The 25,560-nt window shown below is 42.8% G+C and overlaps 2 protein-coding genes across 2 annotated transcripts in view; one reads left to right on the plus strand and one right to left on the minus strand.

The window, feature by feature from the left end:
- The window catches only part of LOC136872668 (vascular endothelial growth factor A), a 48,495-nt gene extending 32,897 nt beyond the window's left edge, over positions 1–15,598 (plus strand). Inside the window, exons 4-7 of the mRNA XM_067146480.2 lie at positions 3,737–3,832; positions 6,713–6,829; positions 13,815–13,975; positions 15,394–15,598. Coding sequence (XP_067002581.1) covers positions 3,737–3,832; positions 6,713–6,829; positions 13,815–13,975; positions 15,394–15,415 — 396 coding nt within the window. The 3' untranslated portion in view covers positions 15,416–15,598. The remainder of the gene's footprint in view (positions 1–3,736; positions 3,833–6,712; positions 6,830–13,814; positions 13,976–15,393) is intronic.
- A 6,007-nt stretch (positions 15,599–21,605) lies between these two features.
- The window catches only part of LOC136872669 (vascular endothelial growth factor A), a 56,234-nt gene continuing 52,279 nt past the window's right edge, over positions 21,606–25,560 (minus strand). Inside the window, exon 7 of the mRNA XM_067146481.2 lies at positions 21,606–21,825. Within this exon, the coding sequence (XP_067002582.2) occupies positions 21,798–21,825 (28 nt within the window). The 3' untranslated portion in view covers positions 21,606–21,797. The remainder of the gene's footprint in view (positions 21,826–25,560) is intronic.

Here is a 25,560-nt window from a genome sequence, read left to right on the forward strand (position 1 = left end):
CCTTGAAGGGCCTTGGCCTACCAAGCGACCGCTGCTCAGCCCGAAGGCCTGCAGATTACGAGGTATCGTGTGGTCAGCACGACGAATCCTCTCGGCCGTTATTCTTGGCTTTCTAGACCGGGACTCTCACTTACAGTGCATACAAATTATTGAATATATACAATACAGGGAGAACCAGTTAAAATGTTCTCCTCAAGTAACTCGTTAAACAATAAAACAAGTTTTCTCTTTCATTGATATTACGAAGTGGCTCATAATTTGAAATTGCATTACTCTCCAAGGGTGTCAGTGTCCGCTGAGGCAATAGAACTTTGATTTTTAAACGAAACTGCATTGTTTCCTACATCTGGCATTAGGAATATGGGAACTGCATTTTTTTCTAATCTAACATTAGATATATAGGCCTTATAAATTCAGGGGTGTAATTCTTTTCAAAATGCCACGAGTATTTCGTAAGAAAATGGGGTGAGCGCAGCCGCAGGTCGCCCTACTGGAATGAATGTATCCCCTGTTAAGTCGTCGGATATTCGTTTTCTACGAGAGCTGTAAATACAGTAGTGGAACGCAATATTTAATGAATTATCAAGTACAATTGTATTACACTCCTTCAATGTAGTCACACGCAAAGTCTGTTACCTTTTGCCAAATGTCGGGAAGCCGATGGAAACCGTTGGTAAGGCGTTCTATGTTGATGACAGCGACGGAGGGTCCTACTGCGTGGAGTACGCTTGCCACGTCAGGAAATCGGCGGTCTCTGAAGAGTTCCTTCAATTTCGGAAACAGGTCGAAGTCACAAGGACTAATGTCCGGCGAGTACGAAGGGTAATCCAAGACCTCGCAATGCCACCGTTGCAATAAGAGTTGGATATTAACGTAAATAATGAAATGAATACTGGATTAAAGCCACTATATTTATTTAATGAAGCAGAGCTTTCAACCAAATTGCATTGGCCTTCATCAGGGCATGTTATGTTCTGCTTCCGACAGTGAGCAAAGAAATTCAAAGGAACGTGGAAGTCATGACCGTACTATCCACGGCCTGCCCCACTAATTGGACTCAAGGATCGTCCAGCTGTGATTCACCGTCGTCTGTCGACAGTTTCATGAGTGCGTCCCGCTGTGCCATGGTGGTGTTATGCATACACTTCTGCAGTACAGGTCTCCATGTATTTGATAACTTGAAGCCGTCTTCCCTGTTGATGTTATTTGGGCGGAGCTCTATCTCTATGGCTTCCCTTACCAGTCGAGCATAGAAGTCTTTTACAGGCGCGATGACCTTTGCCTGGTCAAAGAGGATTTCATGGTTTGTATTGTAGAAATGTTCTGCTATGGCAGACTGACTTATGGCATTCTCCGTGGAGGTTGAAAGAGTGGTTTTTTTTTTTTTTTTTGCTTTACGTCGCACCGACCCAGATAGGTCTTATGGCGACGATGGGACAGGAAAGCCCTAGGGGTTGGAAGGAAGCGGCCATGGCCTTAATTAAGGTACAGCCCCAGTATTTGACTGGTGCGACAGTGGGGAAACCACGGAAAACCATCTTCAGGGCCGCCAACAGTCGGATTCGAACCCAGTATCTCCCGGATGCGAGCTCACAGACGTGATCGAAACCGCTAACTTCATATTACTCGATTTCGTTTTTATCTAAAAACTGACATGGATTTAAAATATTTTACTCGCTGAAATGATCATTTTTCTTCTTCTTTTTTTTTGCTAGTTTTACGTCGCACCGACACAGATAGGTCTTACGGTGACGATGGGACAGGAAAGGGCTAGGAGTGGGAAGGAAGCGGCCGTGGCCTTAATTAAGGTACAGCCCCAGCATTTGCCTGGTGTGAAAATGGGAAACCACGGAAAACCATTTTCAGGGCTGCTGACAGTGGGGTTCGAACCTACTATCTCCCAAATACTGGGTACTGGCCGCACTTAAGCGACTGCAGCTATCGAGCTCGGTAATCATTTTTCTCTGTAGGAAGCTTGCATCATGAGAAGCTAAGAGTACAGTACTAGTCCTAATTTTTAATTCATCCTCATATCAACTGTAAAATATCTAAACTTGACGAAGGTACGCTTTGTCATTTCATCATGAATCACCCTTCAGTCGCACGCGTTGCACGCACGCACGCATGCATGCACGCACGCACGCACGCACGCACGCAGGGAATATCCCCAATGCGTCATTAAATGCCTCCCACTGATTGTAGATAGATAATGCCTTTATTTTTTTTAACGAAGTGAGGGCTCAGGGCCTTCTCTTACATTTAAACACTTGACAGCACAAATCTATACATACTCAAAAATACAAGTAAAATAATAATAATGTCCGCCTCTGTGGTGTAGTGGTTAGTGTGATTAGCTGCCACCTGCGGAGGTCGATGTCATTGTTTCGATCGATTTCCTGGCACGTAACAGGAACTCCGTGGGAAAAAAATCGAGCATCTGAAAATCATAAAATTAGTTAGTGTGATGGAAGCCCAGTAGTAGTAGTAGTAGTAGTAGTAGTAATAGTAGTAGTATGTAAACTGATTTCTAAAATAAAGTAATGTAATATTAATATCATAATGGAAGTTTCGGTCTAACAGATACATTATTCTCTTGTACTCCAAACTGAACACTGGAGAAGGATAAGGTACCCTAGTGGTAATTTGAGCTTTGAACCCCCCGCCCCCCCTCCTCCCGTAATATTTCGTGGTGGTTCAGCGAAAATATGATAGTTGGTTTAGTGGTACGCCCGTCTAAAAGTTTAGGTACCGAGCTCGATAGCTGCAGTCGCTTAAATGCGGCCAGTATCCAGTAATCGGGAGATACTGGGTTCGAGCCCCACTGTCGGCAGCCCTGGAGATGGTTTTCCGTGGCTTCCCATTTTCACATCAGGAAAATGCTAGGCCTTTCCTATCCCATCGTCGCCGTAAGACATATCTGTGTCGGTGCGACGTAAAAAAAAAAAATTAGGAAACCTTGTTAAAGTGTATGGGAAGTTATTCTAAAGGCCGGCTGCTTCGCTGAATGGTCAGCGTAATGGCTTTCGGTACTTATTTTTTGTTTTTGCAAGTAGCTTTACGTCGCACCGACACAGATAGGTCTTATGGCGACGATGGGACAGGAAAGGGCTAGGAATGGGAAGGAAGCGGTCGTGGCCTTAATTAAGGTACAGCCCCAGCATTTGCCTGGTGTGAAAATGGGAAACCACGGAAAACCACCTTCAGGGCTGCCGACAGTAGGGTTCGAACCCACTATCTCCCGAATACTGCATACTGGCCGCATTTAAGCGACTGCAGCTATCCAGCTCGGTAAGCTTTCGGTTCAGAGGGCCCATTGTTTGGTTAATCGTCTTAATACACAGCTTCATTTACATACAACAAATTACACTACCAACCAACGCAGGAACAAGCATTAGTGAACATATCCCTTAATATCATTTCGATGTCAACAAAGCTTTGTCCACATTAGACCAACTCTACGTAATTAGGAGAAGGCAAAGAAAAAAAAAAAGAAAAAAAAAAAGAAAAAAATGTAATTCTAGAAAAGTATTCTGTAAAATTTAGAATAATCAGTTTTTGTCATGGTTCTGGAAAGTAAATCGGGGATCAGAAATTCAAGGAATAATAATCTGTACTGAAGAGTATTCTCTGTTATCTGAAATTAGATTTGATCAGTTCATCTAAATAGAAAGGTCCATGCTTCAGCCATCTCATAATATTGATGTTTAAAGTGACTGTTTAACTTGTATGTTCGCAGTTTTTACCGTCACACGTGAGAGTGAAGCGTTGCTTTGGGAGCTGTTCAGCGGCACAGGCCTGTCTACCTCGCCAAACGAAGCCTGTCAAAGTGATGGTGAGTTACAATATACTCTTAAAGCTGATTTAGTGGGCCGAATAGCCTTTCAAGTTACTTGTACAGTAAAGTGAATTAAGTGTTCAAATAATGGAAGTCGTTGTTCAAACGTTTTTATACAACAAAATGGACCGTAGGTGACGTACTGTTGTGCGACTTACGGTCCCAAATGTTACGAGGATTATAGAATATACATATAACGAAATTGAGAAAATGGGTGCTTAGTCCATATCAACGCCAAGACACGAGAAAATGGCGGAATAAAAGTTAATTAATATACGAGGGGGTGGGGATCAAATATAAAAGGGATTTTATTTTTTATTTAAATTCATTTATTGTAAAACAGCCAACGGCCGTAGCCGTGTTGAAACACCGGATCCCGTGAGATCTCCGAAGTTAAGCAACATTGGGCGTGGTCAGGAGTTGGATGGGTTGACACGTGCTGTTGGTGGGGCGTAAGGGAATGGAGGAGCGGAAAGGAACTGGCCACCCTACCGCACGTAAACTCCGGCTCAGGAACACCTCTGCGAAGGTTCGGACCTGCCTTCGGGCAGAATAACCCTTACCCTTACCTATTGTAAAACACAAGGCAATTACAATTTATTTTTTCACATAGCTTCCTGCTTTGGAAATTTATTTGTCCCAGAGTATGGGCAGCTTTTTGATGCCCTCACCGTAAAAAGAACAGGGCCATGTCACCAGCCAGTTGCGCACGAGTCTTCCAGACTCTCGTCATTTTCAACTCGTTGCCCTCCTAGAGCTTCTTTAAGTGGTCCGAACAAATGGAAATCATTGGGTGATAAGTCCGGACTGTAAGGAGGATGATCAAGTGTAGTCCAGTTGATTTCCTGTAGCTTGCAGACAGAGCTGCGATATGGGGCCTCGCATTATCGTGGAGGAGGATGACCTGTCGAATCGGTTCGTCTCGTCTTTTGCGGCGATATGCAACCGTCGCCTTGTCCAACAGCTCACAGTAGCAAGCAGCATTGATTGTGCGTCGCTCATGCAAAAAAAAGAAAAAAAAAAGAATCATCGAATTGCCTCACGCATTGAAAAAACTGGTTGTAAGAACCTTGCCAGCTGACAGTCGAGTCTTGGCTTTCACTGGTGCTGCCTCCCCGTTCCTCCGCCACTCCTTCCACACACGCGACCTTGACAAAGTTTGACCACCGAACTGTGCAGTCAATCTCTGGCAAATTTCCGCCGCTGTAACTCCTTCACGAGTAAGAAATGTTATGATTATGCGTTGCGCAGTGGAAAGGTGTACCTGTTGCTCCGACATCGTGAACGTTACTGTCGAAACGGCGGGAAATACCTAACAGCACGCTCTCCTCACTCCTAACGGTACCGCCTAAGCATAGCAGAAGCGCGGGGCCAGTCCTACCAACTGTTCATGTTCAGGAACAAAAATCCAGTTTATATTTGATCAACCTTCGTATATAAAGTCGTAAAGTCTAGTGATTTTATTCACGCCGGGTGAAATGGTATTTTAGGGGAATGCCTAAAATTTAATTCTCAAATATCTACGGTATGTCCTTAGTAGTCCTGTCAATAAATACTTCATAACAAAATGTATAGATAATACAGTTTCCGATTATTTATGCTTAATACAGTTTTACTGTCTCGGCTATGATAAAGTTTTTAATGAATTTAGACGTTTGTTGCTTAGTCCATACCAACGCCGAACGCCGCTAACATGAAACTACTGTTCAATTTTGTTAACTGGCAATGGTGGAGGTTTATGTCGTGATTGTCTTAAGGTGAAAAACCGCATGTTCATCAGCCCATGTTGACAAGGAAAATTGTGAAGATGACTATCAAAATGAATACAATTCGTGAGGGAACGATTGCTTGAAGGATAAGACAAGAGAGAGTCATGAAAAGGGGTCTCGAAGCCCTAATATCACAGGGTCGGAAGAAAACTAAACGCGAATGCCTGTAATATCACAAGCCTATAAAAGTGATCAACAATAAATGATAATATTCCATTCACTGTTGTTTGTTGTGATTTGCTTTGTCTCTTCTGATGCCACTCATCTCCGATAGATTGCTTTACTTCGGCATGCCGCGTGAGCTAAGTAAGCTACCCACTCGAGATGAGAAGCCTGCTTGAATATTGGCGGGAAGTAGCTGGGGAGTTAGATAACTTTCATTTTTAGCATGCCATTCCTCTGGATCGTACATGTTCTGATAATTACTGATACGTGACTGACTGGTTCATCATAGTATTACAACTATTCGATCCCTGCCATGAGAGGCTAATGGGAATTGAGATTGTGCACGCTTAACGGAAAACGGCGGAGCAGTGTTCATCGCTGTCTGTGGCTGGGTCATTCCAGCTCTGGATCATGCCGTTGTTAGAACGCCAGAGTAGTACTGTTCGTAAAAAGTGAGAAAATTCCGCTTTTTCATTTCATCAAGCATTTCATAATATGATAGCATTGCTTTTAACTGCGTCATTTCAGTCGGTTAATACTGTTTTCTGACAAGAATGCTGTCGTCATTGTAATGATCTATGCCGAGTTCAGTTTAATGTTTGTATCTGTTACAGCGTCACGGGAAAGTGGGTGGGTGGACTTTAATGAGACTTGGTATTTCAATTTAGAATAAGTTCGAGTAAGATATTAGCTATAAGTTGTTAAAATAAATTCAACAGGAGATGGTTCTTCAGATGGGGCCTGTGGCATAAAACTCGGTGTGTCTCCGGTGGAAGCTATATTTAGCTCTGATCAGTGCCAAGAGACAGATAAGGAAATAGATATGTTGTTTGGGTTGCGGTTAAGTGAACTTATCCTTTGTTCCTATGCCTTCTTATCGAAAATTTAACCCTCCTGAAACACCATTGCTCCTCCTTTATCTGTAATCAACTCTTGTTTTCAGGTGCGGCTGTTGGATCGTGTGACGAACACCATCACGTGTGGAACTGTGGAGGTTGAGGAACACAGCAGCTGTATGTGCAGCTGTGCTGTCATGGAGAAGCACTGCACCAAATTACAGGTAAGTAATGTTTAGATTTACACTTGGATGAAAACTGCTTCTTTCCCTTCTTCCTGATCATCTTTGCTCTCTCTACGCGCCTTTCTCTCCTGCGAGCAACCGAACACCCGTTTATATCCTAGCCTAGCGGGTTTAATTTCTCGGAGCTCAGTTGGGAACTACCTTGGGTAGCGCTCAAGATAAAATGTACCTCATTGGAACGGATCAGTTGTGCTCGATGGTCAAATCTGGGTAAACGTCAGCTGGTTGGTGCATGAAGGGCTTTTGATCTTATTCTCTACAAAGTAATAAATAAGTTACAAGATTGTTAGGAACTGCAAAATGTCCTCGATAATGTTGTGAGATGGACAGTAGGCAATGGTATGATGATAAACGGGGTTAAAAGTCAGGTTGTGCGTTTCACAAATAGGAAAAGTCCTCTCAGGTTTAATTACTGCGTTGATGGGGTGAAAGTTCCTTTTGCGGATCATTGTAAGTACCTAGGTGTCAATATAAGGAAAGATCTTCATTATGGTAATATCATAAATATGATTGTAAATAAAGAGTACAGATCTCTGCAAATGGTTATGAGGGTTGTAGTAAGGATGTAAATTAGAGGGCATATAAGTCTCTGGTAAGACCCCAACTAAAGTATGGTTCCAGTGCATGGGACCCTCACCAAGATTACTTTATTCAAGAACTGGAAAAAAATCCAAAGAAAAGCAGCTTGATTTGTTCTGGGTGATTTCCGACAAAAGAGTAGCGTTACAAAAATGTTGCAAAGTTTGGGCTGGGAAGACTTGGGAGAAAGGAGACGAGCTGCTCGACTAAGTGGTATGTTCTGAGCTGTCAGTGGAGAGATGACGTGGAATGACATCAGTAGACGAATAAGTTTGAGTGGTGTCTTTAAAAGTAGGAAAGATCACAATATAAAGATAAATTTGGAATTCAAGAGGACAAATTGGGGCAAATATTCATTTATAGGAAGGGGAGTTAGGGACTGGAATAACTTACCAAGGGAGATGTTCATTAAATTTCCAATTTCTTTTCAATCATGTAAGAAAAGGCTAGAAAAACAACAGATAAGGAATCTGCCACATGGCCGGCTGCCCTAAATGCAGATCAGTAGTGATTGATTGATTGATTGATTGATTGATTGATTGATTGATTGATTGATTGATTGATTGATTGAATTGATCTATATAACTTAAAAGTAAAATAAATCAGTATTACAACATTCAAAATAATTCCAATCATATTTAATTAAATGCATTTTCTTATTGTCCTATGTGAATTTTTTCTCTATCAGATCTTTTGCAAGCATTATTTATTTATTTATTTATTTATTTATTTATTTATTTATTTATTTATTTATTTATTTGTTTGTTTGTTTCTTTCTTTCTTTCTTTCTTTCTTTCTTTTTTTATTTCTTTACCGAGTGAGTTGGCTGTGTGATTAGGGGAGCGTACCGTGTGAATTTTGCATTCTCATGTTTCACAGCGTTGGCAATGTCCTCTTGTGTCCCAAACCGTCTTCGAAGCAATGGTGGTTTGGAGATGAGTTCAACATCGCATTGAGACAAGTCCGGTCAGTATGTAGGGAGTGGGGTGGAGAGGTTGTAGTACTTCCCACCCCGAGCACTGAAATTGCCTCTGTACATGCGGGCTGGCATTGTCATGGAAAAGGATGACACTATTGAGAAGATCTAGGTGTTTTTCCCTAACGGCATGACGTAACTGTTTCTGCAGTGCGTTGCTGTCACCACTTTGCCATGTGGAACGAAGGGACATGCAATCACGCCTCTGATGTCGTAAGCCACAATGACCATCAGCTTCTCGTTGGAAGGGTTTTTCTGGAACTGCTGTTTTCATGGTGATCCTGCACGTTGCCATTCTGCAGACTGGCTTTTGAGCTCTTGTTCATACGCCCTGGCCCAAAATTCATCAACGGTCACTATTCTTTCCAGCATTTGCTCGCTTTTTGCCGGTAGCGTACCAAGTGGTTAAAGCATATGGCACATCATGCCCACTTTTTCACGCCAGTGAGTGCAGTTTCATGCAGATGAAGATCTTCCCGTAAAATTCTGTAGAGTATTCGTTTTCCAATGCCTATTTCGGCTTGTAACTCAAGTAGTGTCCATATTTTATCCACGTCCATGGACAGGACGGCTTCAGTTCCTGGAAGCGAGCTGGAAGCCAGCAGTCAATCACACCCTTCACCCTGCTGAGTTGACGAGTTGTAAGTGATCATTGTTTGGTGTGGAGAGGTCGCCAAACCACTTTCTTCCACGCTCTTTAGTCTTCAGTTCTTCGTGTCGAGTACAGTAGACGATTTGGCAACTCCGGCTACAGTAGACGTAGTAAATCCATTAAGCCGTTAATAGACACCAGGCTGCTGCTGCAGGGGAGTGGTGTGAGGCAAGGTCGTCATGATTTGTCCCCAAGTACACTGACTGAACAAATGTCATGGAATAGCGGAGCACTGATGCGCAAGTGTGTTGTCTGCGCACCACACGCCCCCTGTGCCAGCGGCAGTTGTATAGGAGACCTTGTGAGCAGTGGCTGTGCATGTGACAGGTGTAACATGGAACGTCGTCGTGAGCTGACACCGTTCTAACGGGGTATGGTGGTCGGTGCCCGACGGATGGGAAATGCGATTTCGAAAGTGGTGCGGGAATTCGGCTTCACACGATCAACCGTGTCCAGGGTGTATCGTGAATAGTTGAATGCGGGTATCACCGTCTACAACAGACGAAAGACCGGCCGTCCAGCCACCCTCGATGACTGTGACCGGCGACATCTGAGATGGATTGTCAATAGTGACCGACGGGCAACCGTGCAACAAATCACGGCTCAATTCAACACAGGCCATGCTAGACACGTCTCCCAATGGACAGTCCGTAGGAACATGGGTTCTGTGGGGTATGGGAGCCGGCGCCGCACACGGGTGCCACTGTTAATCCAACGTCATCGGGCACAACGACGTGCATTTGTCGCCACCATGCCGATGGGAGGCATCGTGTATGGCGCAGACTACATGAAGCGATGGATCCTGCCTGCCTCGAAGGTGTGGTCCAGGGCTCTGGTGTCTCTGTTCCTGGTATGGAATGGGCCCTCTAGTTGTTCTGGAAGAGACTTTGAATGGTACGCGGTATGTTGAGCTGTTCGGAGACCATTTCTACCCATTTTTGGCCTTCCAGCGCCCAGACGGTTCTGCGGTGTTTCAAGATGATAACGGGCCGTCACATCGCTCCCACGTCGCCCGGGAATGGTTCCAGGAACATGCAGCCGAGGTCCAACGACTGCCATGGCCACCCAGGAGCCCCGATATGAACCATATTGAGCATATCTGGGATGTCCTGGAACGCAGGCTCCGTGCCATGGACCCTGCACCCACGAAGCGAAAGTAGACGCTATCCATTCTGTGTATGTTCCCTTTGATTTTCAAAGCTTTCAGATAGAGCAACACTAACGCTATCTGTAGGTGCTGACTGTGGAACTAGGATTTTCCTATAGCGAGATTTCTCCGCCCTGTAGACAGACTTACCAGCGTCTCATTTTGCTCTTATTGGCTAGTATTTGGATCTCAGTTATAAAAGTGCTCTTATTGGCTACCATCTCAGACATGCTTTTAATGTAATTAATTTGAATTTACTTTACTATAAGATACGTCTAAAAATACAATAATAATATTCAAATACGAAGTATAGCAAACTTACACCTAATAAATGAATGGTAGCATCAAAACCCTTCAAGTACATGCATTTCATTGCCCGCCAATACTAGTTACGGTATTATAACCATAACAAATATTGGCCTAAATTCTTAATAAATGAACTCCAGAGTGTGCATACGGAAACAACAAAATTGCTTAACTTGATGCTGTATATTCCGTTAACGTCAGTTGCTAGTGAACGCGCTATGAGTGCCTTCAAACCAATTAAACCGTATTTAATGAATTCGATGACCAACCAGAGACTGTCTACCTTGGGAACTCTATCTATAAAGAAGAAATTGCTGTGGCATCTTAGCAAGACGCCTGACTTTAAGACCGGAATAATATAGACTATATATTTGCTGAAATGAGGGACAGGCGGATTGAGCTCATTTACAAGAATATTATTTAAGGTGACTTGTCTTCTTCTTCTTCTTCATGTTTTTAACCTCCAGGATTGGTTTTTCCCTCGGACTCAGCGAGGGATCCCACCTCTACCGCCTCAAGGGCAGTGTCCTGAAGCTTCAGACTCTGGGTCGGGGGATACAACTGGGGAGGATGACAAGTATCTCACCCAGGCGGCCTCACCTGCTATGCTGAACAGGGGCCTTGTGGAGGGATGGGAAGTTTGGAAGGGATAGACAAGGAAGAGGGAAGGAAGCGGCCGTGGCCGTAAGTTAGGTACCATCCCGGCATTTGCCTGGAGGAGAAGTGGGAAACCACGGAAAACCACTTCCAGGATTGCTGAGGTGGGAATCGAACCCACCTCTACTCAGTTGAAGTCCCGAGGCTGAGTCGACCTCGTTCCAGTCCTCGTACCACTTTTCAAAATTCGTGGCAGAGCCGGGAATCGAACCCGGGCCTCCGCGGGTGGCAGCTAATCACACTAATAAGGTGACTTGTACGAAAATGTATTTATTTCTTGTTTCTCTTATTAAATCTACATAACAATGAAATGTATTGCTATTTTTAAGTATGTTGTTATCTGACAACTCCCGCTGAATATTTAGTCTATATTTAAAAATAAAACCAGTGCACGTAGGGTTATAGGTTGTTATAGGGTGTGTCTTAGTTTCAGAGTCATTAATATAATATTGAATACAGATCTGCATTCGTCGAAAACAAAATTCCATATATAATATGATTTAAATAGCTCAAATTTTTTTAAAAAATATCTGTCCACCCCCTTACTTAGTTCACGCTTCGCCACTGATGACATTCTTTGGGATTGCGACCACGGCGAATGGCAAGTTTGATATACGCACTCTGTTCTTGCCTCGCCACATCCATTCTGTTCTTGCCTCGCCACATCCATTCTGCGCGGAGCCTGACTCACTTCTGCAGTACCATCACCCTGTGAGTGGTACCTGCCTAACACACCACCATCTCGTGCTGTATCCATTTGCTAGGAGTGTCATGCATTCCAGAAAATATAAACCTTGTATGGTAGCACCATAAAATTTGAGGAAAAACTAATATTTGCTATGACTCACGCCACAACCCTCGTATATGCTCGTTTGAAGGAGAAGTTCGACGATTTTTATAATGCTTATTAATGTGCTGAGTTAAAGCATAGGGCCATGGGGTTTGGCTTGATCTATACCGCTTTTCACGAGAGTTTAATCCTGATGTGAACAAATAGGTGGAGCACCTTGCCTTTGCACTTGGACATAGACGTAGTTGATAGGAGAAGCAACCATCGCACTCACTCCACTGTATCCGAGCTCGAAGAAAAGTAGTACGTCGCATTAATTTTATTTTATTTGAATTAATTGCATTTAGAGAGTTTGGAAGAGTACGTAATCAATTTTTTTTTAAAATATGGTAGTCATGTATACCGGTGTATATATATGTTTCTTTTTATAAAATGGTGATTAAATAACGAGAAATGAAGGCACAAGGCGTGGTGTAATACAGGAACTCTTCTCGTAGTGGGGGAAAGTCGCAAGCTGTACAGCGTGGAGATAAGGTGCTGCATCTTGCAGCAGCAGTCATTGTCACTATTCATAGTGAGAGAAATGAAACAAGAGGTAGGACTATCGCGTGGAGTGAAGCACAAAGGAGGAAAACCGCTCAGAAGTGACCATAGGCAGTGCATTGTGAATGTGTTCAATAAGCTAAGTGAACAGAATCCAGGTTTAGTCGTTTATTCAAAAGTTCAGATCTTCGCACTGTTGTCGTATGCGATGCGCAGTCCTGCATGTCCTAACACGGGACGTTGACGGGGTGGGACGCTCAGCGAATCACAGCTCTTTCTTTGGTGGAGGCGTGGACATACCATGTTTACTTCAGGATTAAACTCTCGTGAAAAGACATTTAGTAGCGGGCTGCATATATCCGATATCCCATACTGCACTTGGGCATTATTGATTGGTCCAGTAGCGGCGACTGGGCATTAGAAGTGGGGTGCAAAAAACTATGCAGACAACAGAAAGTAGCCGGTTTGAGGGATATAGCGGGCGGAGGAGGGGGGGGGGGGTTCACACATCAAAACTGAAGAGAAAAGCTACAACATGGTAAGTTTCTGATGCTCTTTGAGCAAATTTCGACAGAGGCGTAAAGGTTGACAGTTTACGTGCGGCAATAATAGTTTTTTGAGATTTTGATTCAATACTACACAATCAAACTTTCACCAAAGAAGCAATATTAAACACGTATTACAATTAAATAGAAGTACGGTGTTATTATAAAATTAAAAAATCATTTAGTACTTGAGTACACTCTAAGAAACTAACACACAATACCCTAAAGAGACTCCCAAACTGACGAATGCTCGCGGCAAGCATGTGAATCATACCTCACTGTTCACGACCTTGGCAAAAAAAAAAAAAAAAAAATACCCCTGTTACTCTTCCTCATAGCATTTGCGAAGTCTCCGCTACTTGCTGTGGCGCTATACAAATCGGTTAGCCGCGACGAACGACATGTGCGTATATTCGATAATAATTTTGTTAATAATTAAACATTTGCACAAATTGTTTTCCTTAAAATTCCTAGTTTTAGCCCACTAAAATGGAATACAAATGTAAAGTCGCCGCAACTGGTTTGGTCAATACTGCTCCACACCACGACTGTCCTCAGTTCGTTAAAATCGGAGAGCGTGAGTGCTCTTTGATCATAACGTGTATCCTCGAGTGTCTTTCACCTTTTCCTGCAGTAATAACGCTGCCTTGCAGCACATTGATGACGATGATGGTAATGATAATTATGATAATTAAAGGACCTTACCGTGAGGTCCTTGGCTCCTATTGCAGCATATCGCCTATTTCACTGTCACTTACTTTTGTTTCAGGTGTATAAACCAAAAGACTGCATGTGCGAGTGTTTGAATGTTGAAGAGAAGGACAAGTGTCTGATAGAAGGAAATATCTGGAACACCAATAGATGTAGCTGTGAGTGCGATCAGTTACAGGAGTGCAGTACAGGAATGGTATGGGTGCCCAGCCACTGCAGGTTAGTACAATATAGTAGTCTCTTAAATCAGTGTTACGCACCATCTGAACCTCAAGAATCGGAGAATTAACATTTTTTTAAATTTTTACAATTTGCTTAACGTCGCACCGACACAGGTCTTATAGCGACGATGGAATAAGAGAGAGCTAGGAGTAGAAAGGGAGCAGCCGTGACCTTAATTAAGGTATAGCCCCAGCATTTGCCTGATGTGAAAATGGGAAACCACGGAAAACCATCTTCAGGGCTGTCGACAGTAGGGTTCGAACACAATATCTCCCGGATGCAAGCTCACAGTTGCACGTCCCTAACTGTACGGCTAATTCGTCCGGTGCATTCCTTTCCTCCGGCCGTATGAACTACTGTTGATTGTAAAAACTTGTTACTAATGATAGGATTTAATAACTATGTTACTGGTTTTACGTCCCACTAACTGCTTTTCCCGATTTCAGAGACGCCGAGGTGCCTGATATTTTTCCCGCAGAATTTATTTAACGCGCCATTAAATCAACCGACATGATGCATCTTCATGTACCATACAACTAAGCCAGGATCGAACCTGCCTTCTTGAGCTCAGAAGGCCAGCGCTCTACCGCCTGAACTACCTAGTATGGCAGTAGTAGAATTTGATTGATTTGCGCAGTATGTATTCATTTAAGCCGTTGCTGGAGAGACCTAGATTTTACAGTATGGGCTAGAGCAATTTTATTACTTTCATTGATCTGTGTCAGCTTTATCCTTGGCTTTGACAGTATGAAAGTGACCGAGGTATGAGCGGTGCTAGTAATGCCAGTCCCCGCTATGAATGGTGTGAAAATGTTGCTGATAGGGTTGCTTGGTGCATACATTTCAGTGGGCTTGGCAGCCTGATAAGTAATAGCAACTTCTGGCTCAATGAGGAATGTAATGGGAAATTACCTCATTCCTCATTTCCCTAGTACGCCTCTTCAGTGATGCCTAGGCCATCTATGACAACTAATGGCAGAGCTGTTGAGGATCCAGCAAGCCTTCGGGCTGAGGACTGAACATACATACAACTCTATTAGACCGGGCGAGTTGTCCGTGCGGTTAGGGGCGCAAGGCTGTGAGCTTGCATCCGGGAGATAGTGGGTTCGAATCTCACTGTCGGCAGCCCTCAAGATGGTTTTCCGTAGTTTCCCATTTTCACACCAGGCAAGTGCTGGGGATGTACCTTAATTAAGGCCACGGCCACTTCCTTCCAACTCCTAGGCCTTTCCTATCCCATCGTAGCCATAAGATCTATCTGTGTCGGTGCGACGTAAAGCCACTAGCGAAAAAAAAAAAGCAACTCTATTAGAAGAGAAATTGTGCTCAATTTCTTGTACATTTCAATGGTACTTTCTGTATTAAACTACTACAGTGCGATGCTTTTTGTAATGTACCTTTTCTCTTTATTTCAGGTGTATGAGGGTCATGTACTGAACGGATCTCTAACGTCATCACCTGCAACACTGTTTCAGAGTTAGTTCGAGGTACCTACAATTGATACGTAATGTGATATGCACTTGGTAGAGTATACGAGGACACTGGACTGCCAATGAGAATTCACAGTACTACTTTGTATTTCTTAGTAAGTGATACTATTAGAAATGTATTTTTTGAAAATAAAGGAATTTGTAATAAAAGTTCTATCTCTCCTCCTTTTCTCTACACAAGTGTCCCCTGTTAACGCGATCTCACTTCACGCGTTTATAAGAAAATAATGTAAAAAATCGCAGCGGGTAGAGATTTTGTATTCACCTTGCGTGTGGACAGGATGCCAACCGAATAACTGAGCATAGAAGTCAACATGTTGCTATGTTATCCTCCTTGATTATTTAGGCGTCCGCCTCTGTGGTGTAGTGATTAGCGTGATTAGCTGCCACCCCCGGAGGTCCGGGTTCGATTCCCGGCTCTGCCACGAAATTTAAAAAGTGGTACGAGGGCTGGAACGGGGTCCACTCAGCCTCGGGAGGTCAACTGAGTAGAGGTGTGTTCGATTCCCACCTCAGCCATCCTCGAAGTGGTTTTCCGTGGTTTCCCACTTCACCTCCAGGCGAATGCCGGGATGGTACCTAACTTAAGGCCACGGCCGCTTCCTTCCCTCATCCTTGCCTATCCCTTCCAATCTTCCCATCCCCCTACAAGGCCCCTGTTCACCATAGCAGGTGAGGCCGCCTGGGCGAGGTACTGGTCATACTCCCCAGTTGTATCCCCCGACCAAGAGTCTGAAGCTCCAGGACACTGCCCTTGAGGCGGTAGAGGTGGGATCCCTCGCTGAGTCCGAGGGAAAAGCCGAACCTGGAGGGTAAACAGATGATGATGATGATTATTATTATTATTATTATTATTTAGCCAAATGTGAAACTTGAATCAGTATTTTCTTTAGGAAGGGTAGGAGATAAGGTAAGGGTGTATTCTGCCCGAAGGCAGGTCCGAACCTCCGCAGAGGTGTGCCTGAGCCGGAGTTTACGTAGGGTAGGGTGACCAGTGCCTTTCCGCTCCTCCATTCCGTTAGGCCTACCCCCAACAGCAGCGCGTGACAACCCATCCAAATCTTGACCACGCCCAATGTTGCTTAACTACGGCCGTTGGCGAAGGGTAGGATAGCTTCTACAATTACACCACGATCTCATCGATCTAATGTTCTTGAACCTCTTGAAGTACACATCTTAAAGATGCTAACAAATTTACATGTATATTAAAAAGAAAAGTGTCGTCTATTTTTGAAAACAATGCGAAACCTTCTTATCTTTGCACATCATTCTTTTTTTTTTTTTAATATTCTCTGCGGAATTACCTACCAGTGAATCGACAAGCATTGATAGGTCTCTAAGTTCAGTCAATTTTGGGTAATCCTAAAATCTAATCACTTAATGACCACTCCAATAATTGTCGGCGAAGGCTTGACCTTGCCCGCAATACATTCTATACTTGGCGGGTTGCACACAGTTGAGGATATCGTCAAGGGTACGTAAATACTGTATATCGGCGAAACTAAACGACAGAAAAGACAGGCGTCTATAGGAAAAGCTGCTATTTTAACCAAACTTGCTGCACATACCATTTCGAGATAAATACTGTGGATGTAAAACACCCTTACCACCCCCTAGGGAGGAAGTGGGGAGGGAGCGACATTTGCAAATAATCGAAAACGACCTATATTAGTACTGAATCCATAAATTTCGGAGTCGCACAGATGAACAGTGACACTACGGATTACGTTTAAATTCTATCGTGATTGTGGATGAAAATGGGTAGAACAGAAATGAACAAAATTAAATTAAGAACTGTTAGGATAACGTTTGAAAAATATCCAACAACACAACTGATAAGTTTATTTTTACCCATGGTGTAAGTACATCATGTTATTAAATTCGAGCAGAGAGAGCTCGTTTCAAACTGAGCTGAATGATTGTTACTACACCAAGTTATTGTTGGATATTATACATTGTGGTCGAATAAATATGCGAACAAGTTAAATGATAAGCAAACTATGTTAACGTAAGAAATTTCATTTTTTGTCCGTATTGAACTGAGATTACAATAATTCCTTTTTAAGGTCCATCTATTCAATACAATAATAATGTTCCATAGATTTATTTACAACCATATATATTTATTCAGTACTAGTTTCGACGCATTTTTGCGTCATCTTCAGCTCAAAGAAATCAGAAAACAGCTCATGATGTCTATCTTAAATAAACAACACATAATATAACCTTTAAAATACAATGTTTGACTATTCTTTCTCTCTTTTCTAACAAGTTGAAAACTTGTGAGACAAATATATTAGATGTTATATAACCATTCTCAAAAAATTCATGTCACTGTGGACATACAGTACTAGGTTAGAGACAGTTGATTTGTGACCAACAATACTAAAGTATCTTGTTCTTTAAAACATTTTGCACTAGTTTAATTAATGTTCATTATATCGTGTTTCTCACGTGAAGCCATCTTATAATAATCTGTATACATAGCTGAATGTGGTTTAAGTAAGACGTTATTCTGCTATATTTGAAGGGCTTTAAGGTGGAAACATATAGATAGATCCTTAAGATGTAATCAGGAAATGCATTTCCCAGTTCAAATGCGGCACCTGTGAATAAAAAAAAACTGTTAAAAATACTTCAAAGCGGAAGTTATAAGACCCTACTCCATACTGTAAGTGGGACGACAGCGTTGCACCTTAGAACATGTTAAATAATAAATCAATCAATCACTACTGATCTGCATTTAGGGCAGTCGCCCAGGTGGCAGATTCTCTATCTGTTGTTTTCCTAGCCTTTTCTTAAGTAATTGCAAAGAATTTGGAAATTTATTGAACATCTCCCTTGGTAAGTTATTCCAATCCCTAACTCCCCTTCCTATAAACGAATATTTGCCCCAATTTGTCCTCTTCAGTTCCAACTTTATCTTCATATTGTGGTCTTTTCTACCTTTAAAGACACCATCCAAACGTATTCATCTACTGATGTACTCCCACGCCATCTCTCCGCTGACAGCTCGGAACATACAACTTAGTCGAGCAGCTCGTCTCCTTTCTCCCAAGTCTTCCCAGCCCAAACTTTGCAACATTTTTGTAACGCTACTCTTTTGTCGGAAATTGCCCAGAACAAATCGAGCTGCTTTTCTTTGGATTTTTTTTTTCAGTTCCTGAATCAAGTAATCCTGGTGAGGGTCCCATACACTGGAACCATTACTCTAGTTGGGGTTTCACCAGAGTCAAATATGCTCTCTACCGGGCGAGTTGGCCGTGCGCGTAGAGGCGCGCGGCTGTGAGCTTGCATCCGGGAGATAGTAGGTTCGAATCCCACTATCGGCAGCCCTGAAAATGGTTTTCCGTGGTTTCCCATTTTCACACCAGGCAAATGCTGGGGCTGTACCTTAATTAAGGCCACGGCCGCTTCCTTCCAACTCCTAGGCCTTACCTATCCCATCGTCGCCATAAGACCTATCTGTGTCGGTGCGACGTAAAGCCCATAGCAAAAAAAAAAAAAAAATTATGCTCTCTCCTTTACATCCTTACTACAACCCCTAAATACCCTCATAACCATGTGCAGAGATCCTTATCCTTTATTTACAGTCATATTTATGTGATTACCCCAATGAAGATCTTTCCTTATATTAATACCCAGGTTTTGACAATGATCCCGAAAGGGAACTTTCACCCCATCAACGCAGTAATTAAAACTGAGAGGACTTTTCATATTTGTGAAACTTACAACCTGACTTTAACCCCGTTTATCATCATATCATTGCGTACTGTCCGTCTCACAACCTTATCGAGGTCATGCTGCAGTTGCTCACAAACTTGTAACTATTTATTACTCTGTACAGAATAACATAATCTGCAAACAGCCTTATCTCTGATTCCACTTCTTTACACATATCATTGATATATATATAAGAAAACAAAAAGGTCCAATAATACTGCCTTGAGGAATTCCCCTCTTAATTATTAAGCTTTGCCTACTCTAATTCTCTGTGTTCTATTTTTTAGAAACAGAGCCACCCAGTCATTCTTTTGTGAAGTCCAATTGCACTCATTTTTGCCAGTAGTCTCCCATGATCTACCCCTATCAAAAGCCTTAGACAGGTCAATCGCGATACAGTCTAATTGACCTCCTGAATCCAGGATATCTGCTATATCTTGCTGGAATCCTACAAATTAGCTTCAGTGGAATAACCTTTCCTAAAACCAAACTGCCTTTTATCAAACCAGTTATTAATTTCGCTAATATGTCTAATATAATCAGAAAGAATGCTCTCCCAAAAGTTACATGCAATGCATGTCAAACTGACTGGCCTGTAATTTTCAGCTTTATGTCTATCACCCTTTCCTTTATACACAGGGGCTACTATAGCAACTCTCCATTTATTTGGTATAGCTCCTTTAACCAAACAATAATCAAATAAGTACTTCAGATATGGTACTATATCCCAACCAATTGTCTTTAGTGTATCCCCCGTTACTGCGACCATCAGACGAGAGGAGAAACGATCTGGTGAACTCCTTGACTGACAAGTGTGTCTTAATTACAGTGCGTTCATGTATTGTGTATGCGGTTACGGCTGATTAATAAACAAACTCTGCATATTGCCTGTAAGAGAGGGACAGTCCTATGAGAGTCGAACGAGGAGCATTAACTCTGTCTCCATCATACATCCTACTTCCCCTCTTTCCCCTTCTCCTCCCTGCAGCACGGCAGCAGCGGCTTTTGCTCTGGCATAGCAAATACCGCGAGTTCGCCAATTTGAATCGCGCGTCTCAAAGTAGTCTAAATGTAAGCTCATTTTCTAGAGAAAAACGTTTCTCCGCCAATTCGATTGCGTCATCGTTCTTAACATAGCACGAAGAGCATCCCTGATTATTTTTGTCGGCATAGTTCTGATACATCCTGGGTATACAATTCAAAACTTATATCTTTTCTTGTCACCGATCTCGATAGCTGCAGTCGCTTAAGTGGAGCCAGTGTCCAGTATTCGGGAGATAGTAGGTTCGAACCCCATTGTCGGCAGCCTGAAAATGGTTTTCCGTGGTTTCCCATTTTCACACCAGGCAAATACTGGGGCTGTACCTTAATTAAGGCCACGGCCGCTTCCTTCCCACCGGGCGAGTTGGCCGTGCGCGTAGAGGCGCGTGGCTGTGAGCTTGCATCCGGGAGATAGTAGGTTCGAATCCCACTATCGGCAGCCCTGAAAATGGTTTTCCGTGGTTTCCCATTTTCACACCAGGCAAATGCTGGGGCTGTACCTTAATTAAGGCCACGGCCGCTTCCTTCCAATTCCTAGGCCTTTCCTATCCCATCGTCGCCATAAGACCTATCTGTGTCGGTGCGACGTAAAGCCCCTAGCAAAAAAAAAAGCTTCCTTCCCAGTCCTAGCCCTTTCCTGTCCCATCGTCGCCATAAGACCTATCTGTGTCGGTGCGACGTAAAGCAACTAGCAAAAAAAAAAAAAAATCTTTTCTTGTCAATTCACTCCGTGTTTGGCGTTTTCTTACACATTTCAGACTGTTTGAAGATGAAAGGAAAAACCCTGCCTGTTTGAATGCTTAAAACAGGATAACTGTGTTTTTTTTTTTTTTTTTTTTTTTTGCTAACGGCTTTACGTCGCACCGACACAGATAGGTCTTATGTCGACGATGGGATAGGAAAGGCCTAGGAGTTGGAAGGAAGCGGCCGTGGCCTTAATTAAGGTACAGCCCCAGCATTTGCCTGGTGTGAAAATGGGAAACCTAACTGTGTTTTAAAGGTAAGTTAAGGGTTATTCTACCCGAAGGCAGGTCCGAACCTCCGCAGAGGTGTTCCTGAGCCGGAGTTTACGTGCGGTAGGGTGGCCAGTTCCTTTCCGCTCCTACATTCCCTTACCCCCCCCCCCCCATCAACAGCGCGTGGCAACCCATCCAAGTCCTGACCACGCCCAATGTTGATTAACTTCGGAGATCTCACAGGATCCGGTGTTTCAACACGGGTACGGCCGTTGGCTGTGTTTTAAATACACTTTATATTTAGAGAATATCAACTAAACTTCCTTTTAGGTGCAAATTTTTCATAATTCCTTAATGTACTGAGGACTTGTGGGAAGCGTGAAACAGAAAATTCCAAGAGGCAGGTATGTATTGGTTATTAAATAGTTCTTTATTACTCCAGTATACTCCGCCAATTCTACCGATTTTTATACAATGTAAAGGGTTTTAATAATAATTAATATTCATATTTTTGTCTTTATTAAAATATGCAGATTCCTATTTTGTTGTACCATCACAGTTTAAAATGTCATCAAGGAGTTGATGCGAAGAGTTGATCTAGATCCGTTCTTATGGGCTTTCTGCCATTCTTCTGCACCTGGAAGAGACAAAATACAGAGTTAATATCAGCAATATGTTTGCTTAACATAAAGAAATAAATGAACGGGATTAAAACCACTATATATATTTATTAATAATAAAGCCAAGCTTTCAGCCAAATTGCATTGGCCTTCATCAGGGCATGTGAAGTTTTGCCTCCGACAGTGAGCAAAGAAATTATCTGAAGGAACATGGAAGTAATGCCCGTACTATCCACGGCCTACCCCACTAACTGGACTCAAGGATCGTGGCGCTGTGCTGTGGTGGTTGGGAGGGAAGTTACTGATGCACCGCCCTCTGAGGGAAGTTACTGATGCACCGCCCTCTGAGGGAAGTTACTGATGCATCAACCACCACAGCACAGCGTCACGATCCTTGAGTCCAGTTAGTGGGGTAGGCCGTGGATAGTACGGGCATGACTTCCATGTTCCTTCAGATAATTTCTTTGCTCACTGTCGGAGGCAAACCTTCACATGCCCTGATGAAGGCCAATGCAATTAGGCTGAAAGCTTGGCTTTATTATTAATAAATATATATATAGTGGCTTTAATACAGTTCATTTATTTCTTTAGGTTAATACAATGAGCCACGAAAACTTACGTTCATTAATATGTTTGCTTCTTTGAAAGTCTACAGGACAACCTAAAGAAATGTCGCATAGTAGCCGAACTCTTCCAGTAGAAAATTAGTAAGAAGGTCAGTAGGTTAACCACAAGGGTTAACGACATACGAGGAAAATACAAAATATGACAATGATTGACATTTCGGGAGAAGGTAAACAGATCAATACGGTATTGAGAACAAGAAGTGTCCGTTCATGTGAGTTGTTGCGGGTAGTAAGAGACAACTCACAGTCCGGTCAACTTTTAACTGTTTCGGAAGACCTACTTGGTCAAAGCCAGCACTTAAACAGAATCAAAGGCCATATAGTGCGTGCATGACCATAGTTATCAAAAATCGTTGTTGTATAACTTCAGAGAATGGCGGCGGTGATTACTCTTTTAAGAGGAAGTACAAATGGGCAACCATCCTCTATTAACACTAATAATGTTATTGTTTGTTCGTCCCACTAACTATTTTTGACGGTTTTTTTCCCCACGGAAGTTCTTTTACGTGCCAGTAAATCTACCGACACGAGGCTCACTTATTTCAGCACCTTCAAATACCACCGGACTGAGTCAGGATCGAACCTGTCAAGTTGGGGTCAGAATACCAGCCCCGTAACAGTCTGAGCTACTCAGTCCGACACTATTAACACTAATCAGTGGCAAACTGGAATGGGGGTCTGATACTTCGAAAAATGAAGGTATCGGCCAAAAAAGACAATGCCCACAAAGGGCATGAACGTGGAAATTCCCTAGCCCTCGGAACCTAATAGCGACGGGGTCGGAAAGGAACAAGAGTTGGCCAGGAGGTCAGATAGGATAGACGCAAGTTAGGAGTCTGGCACAAGTAAGTAGAAGCAATGCCAGGACTCAGCTAAGGGCCCCGTGATAATCAACCCATGCTCCCAAGTTAAGAGCCCGTCGGGCCCGTTTTAGTCACCCCTTACGACAGGCAGGGGATACCGTGGATGTATTCTGTCGGCTTCGCCCACAGGGGGTCGACGTAGAAATAATGACATTTTTAGCTCTTTTTGAAAACACATTTTGCTCAGAAGTTGGCCGTTTATTTTATTTGTGGTAGGGCTATACCTGTTGAGAATATTATTGCGTATAATTATATGCTGTATTTGTAGAATGACCACTTAGTTACAAAAATTACTTCTTGCACATATATTTCTATGCTTCTAAGCCATGTAAGACTCTGCAACTGACCGGAAAAATCTCCACAGACTGCTCGACACCTGTTGACTGAATGCACCACGTACTCAAGAGAACGACCAGCTGTGCTACGATCAACTCCCCTGCCAACGAATGTGAAATACCACTTCGAAATAACAGAATTCCTCAAGAAAATCTTCCTTTCACTTCAATAATTTATCCATATGTTGTTATCATTGTACCGGGTGGTACACCTCCACGCCGCTAATTCAAACCTTGCGCCAGTTAAAACTCCTCTACTGGAGGAAGCCTGAACTTTAACTTCCATATTTATTCAACGATTTCTCAGAAGATGTCATTACTATAAATTTTGAAGTGTTCTGAACTATGTCAGTTTCGATTCGTTTTTGTTTTATCTGTAGCAAGAAGTGCGAACATTCTCTTCTAGATGGCACTACTGAAGGACTACAATTATGCATCCTAGTGCGAAGTGAAAGAACTGTGTTTTTGGAGAAATTTTGGGTTCATAAGTTTGTTTTTTGTTAAATTTCTTTCAGTCATTGTTTAAGTTGGCAATATTAACCCTTTCTTTCCGTCAGTTTTGAATTTGACCAATAAGGAATTTCTGTAATTAATTTTCCACCAATAAGGTGTTTCTTCTTCGTCTAGTGTAGTAGTTTTTGCCATTATCCAATAAAAGGCTTGTGGGCGGGTGTTCTCATTCCTGAAACGCCTCGAACTTTCCACGAGGGTATATAAACTGCTGATTTTCGGGTCTCCGCGCCACTTCAGTAACATCTATCAGTGTGTAAAGTACGTAGCAGGGGGCGGGAAGCGTCTCTTTCTTCGGGCAGCAGTTCAACCACCAGGTAATGGCCTTTTAATAACTTCTTTTCTTGCTAGCTCAGCAGTTTAACTCTCAGGGCAGGTCCGAAGCCGTTTACCATGTAACCTTCCCCTAAAATGTAAAGACACTTGGTATCAATTCTATCTTTTTAAACTACATATTGGGATAGAGAGTGCTTAACCCTCTCGAGCTCCCACTCATATTGCGTTGAGGTGAACTTATTTTCACAACCGTTTCTTCCTTAACGTAATGTAAATTGTCCCCTTCTATAAGTCACCTGTTTAGTATGGGATTAGCCCTTGCATTAGAGGCCTAGTGCCAAGTAGGTTTTAATAAGGCGTATTTGGAGTGCAGTTTCGCCTCCTCTCAAGTTGGTATTGTGGGGGCCATGTAATATTTCTGTTTCTTCACTGAATAGGCCTCAGTAGGTTGGGTATTTTTACCCCTGTGTATATGTCCTTGGAGGACAGCTTGAACGTGGAGTTTGGTGTGGCCTTTGATAGGCTTGAACTTAAGAGCGGGTTGCTCTTTCTTAAAATCTGTTTCTGCGTGCCTCGAGGAGGCTTTACTGTGTAATTGGGAGCAAGTGCTCCTGGGCATGATTGGGGTCTTCTGCCCCTTTGTTGAATCCTGTATATCGTAAGGTTGGGCTTATAGCTCAAGAATTGTGTGTCTGGCTCTCGGAGCCCAAATCCTGTAACTCTGTAATTGTACATTCTCGATGTGTGTTTCGGCTACCGAGTACCTGTTATATTTGTTATTTCTTAATCTTGAAAAGAAAATATAACCTTGTTAAATTTTAAATTAACTTTAATTTCGTAGATTGAGACCTGTTCATCCCAGCACCTTCTTTCACCTCTGCACATCCACAAAACTCCGTATCAATCATAACTGTAAATATCCCGTGATATTCCTGTAGGTGAAACACGGCTGCACTTGTATCCCCCGACCCAAAGTCTCATCCTCCAGGACACCAACCTTGAGGCGGTAGAGGTGACACTGAGTCCGAGGGAAAAATCAATCCTGGAAGGTAAGCAGATTAAGAAAGAAAGAAAGAAAGAAAGAAAGAAAGAAAGAAAGAAAGAAAGAAAGAAAGAAAGAAATTACGGTTTATTGGGTACTT

The sequence above is a fragment of the Anabrus simplex genome, chromosome 4 (genome assembly GCF_040414725.1).
Source record: "Anabrus simplex isolate iqAnaSimp1 chromosome 4, ASM4041472v1, whole genome shotgun sequence".
Taxonomy (NCBI): domain Eukaryota; kingdom Metazoa; phylum Arthropoda; class Insecta; order Orthoptera; family Tettigoniidae; genus Anabrus; species Anabrus simplex.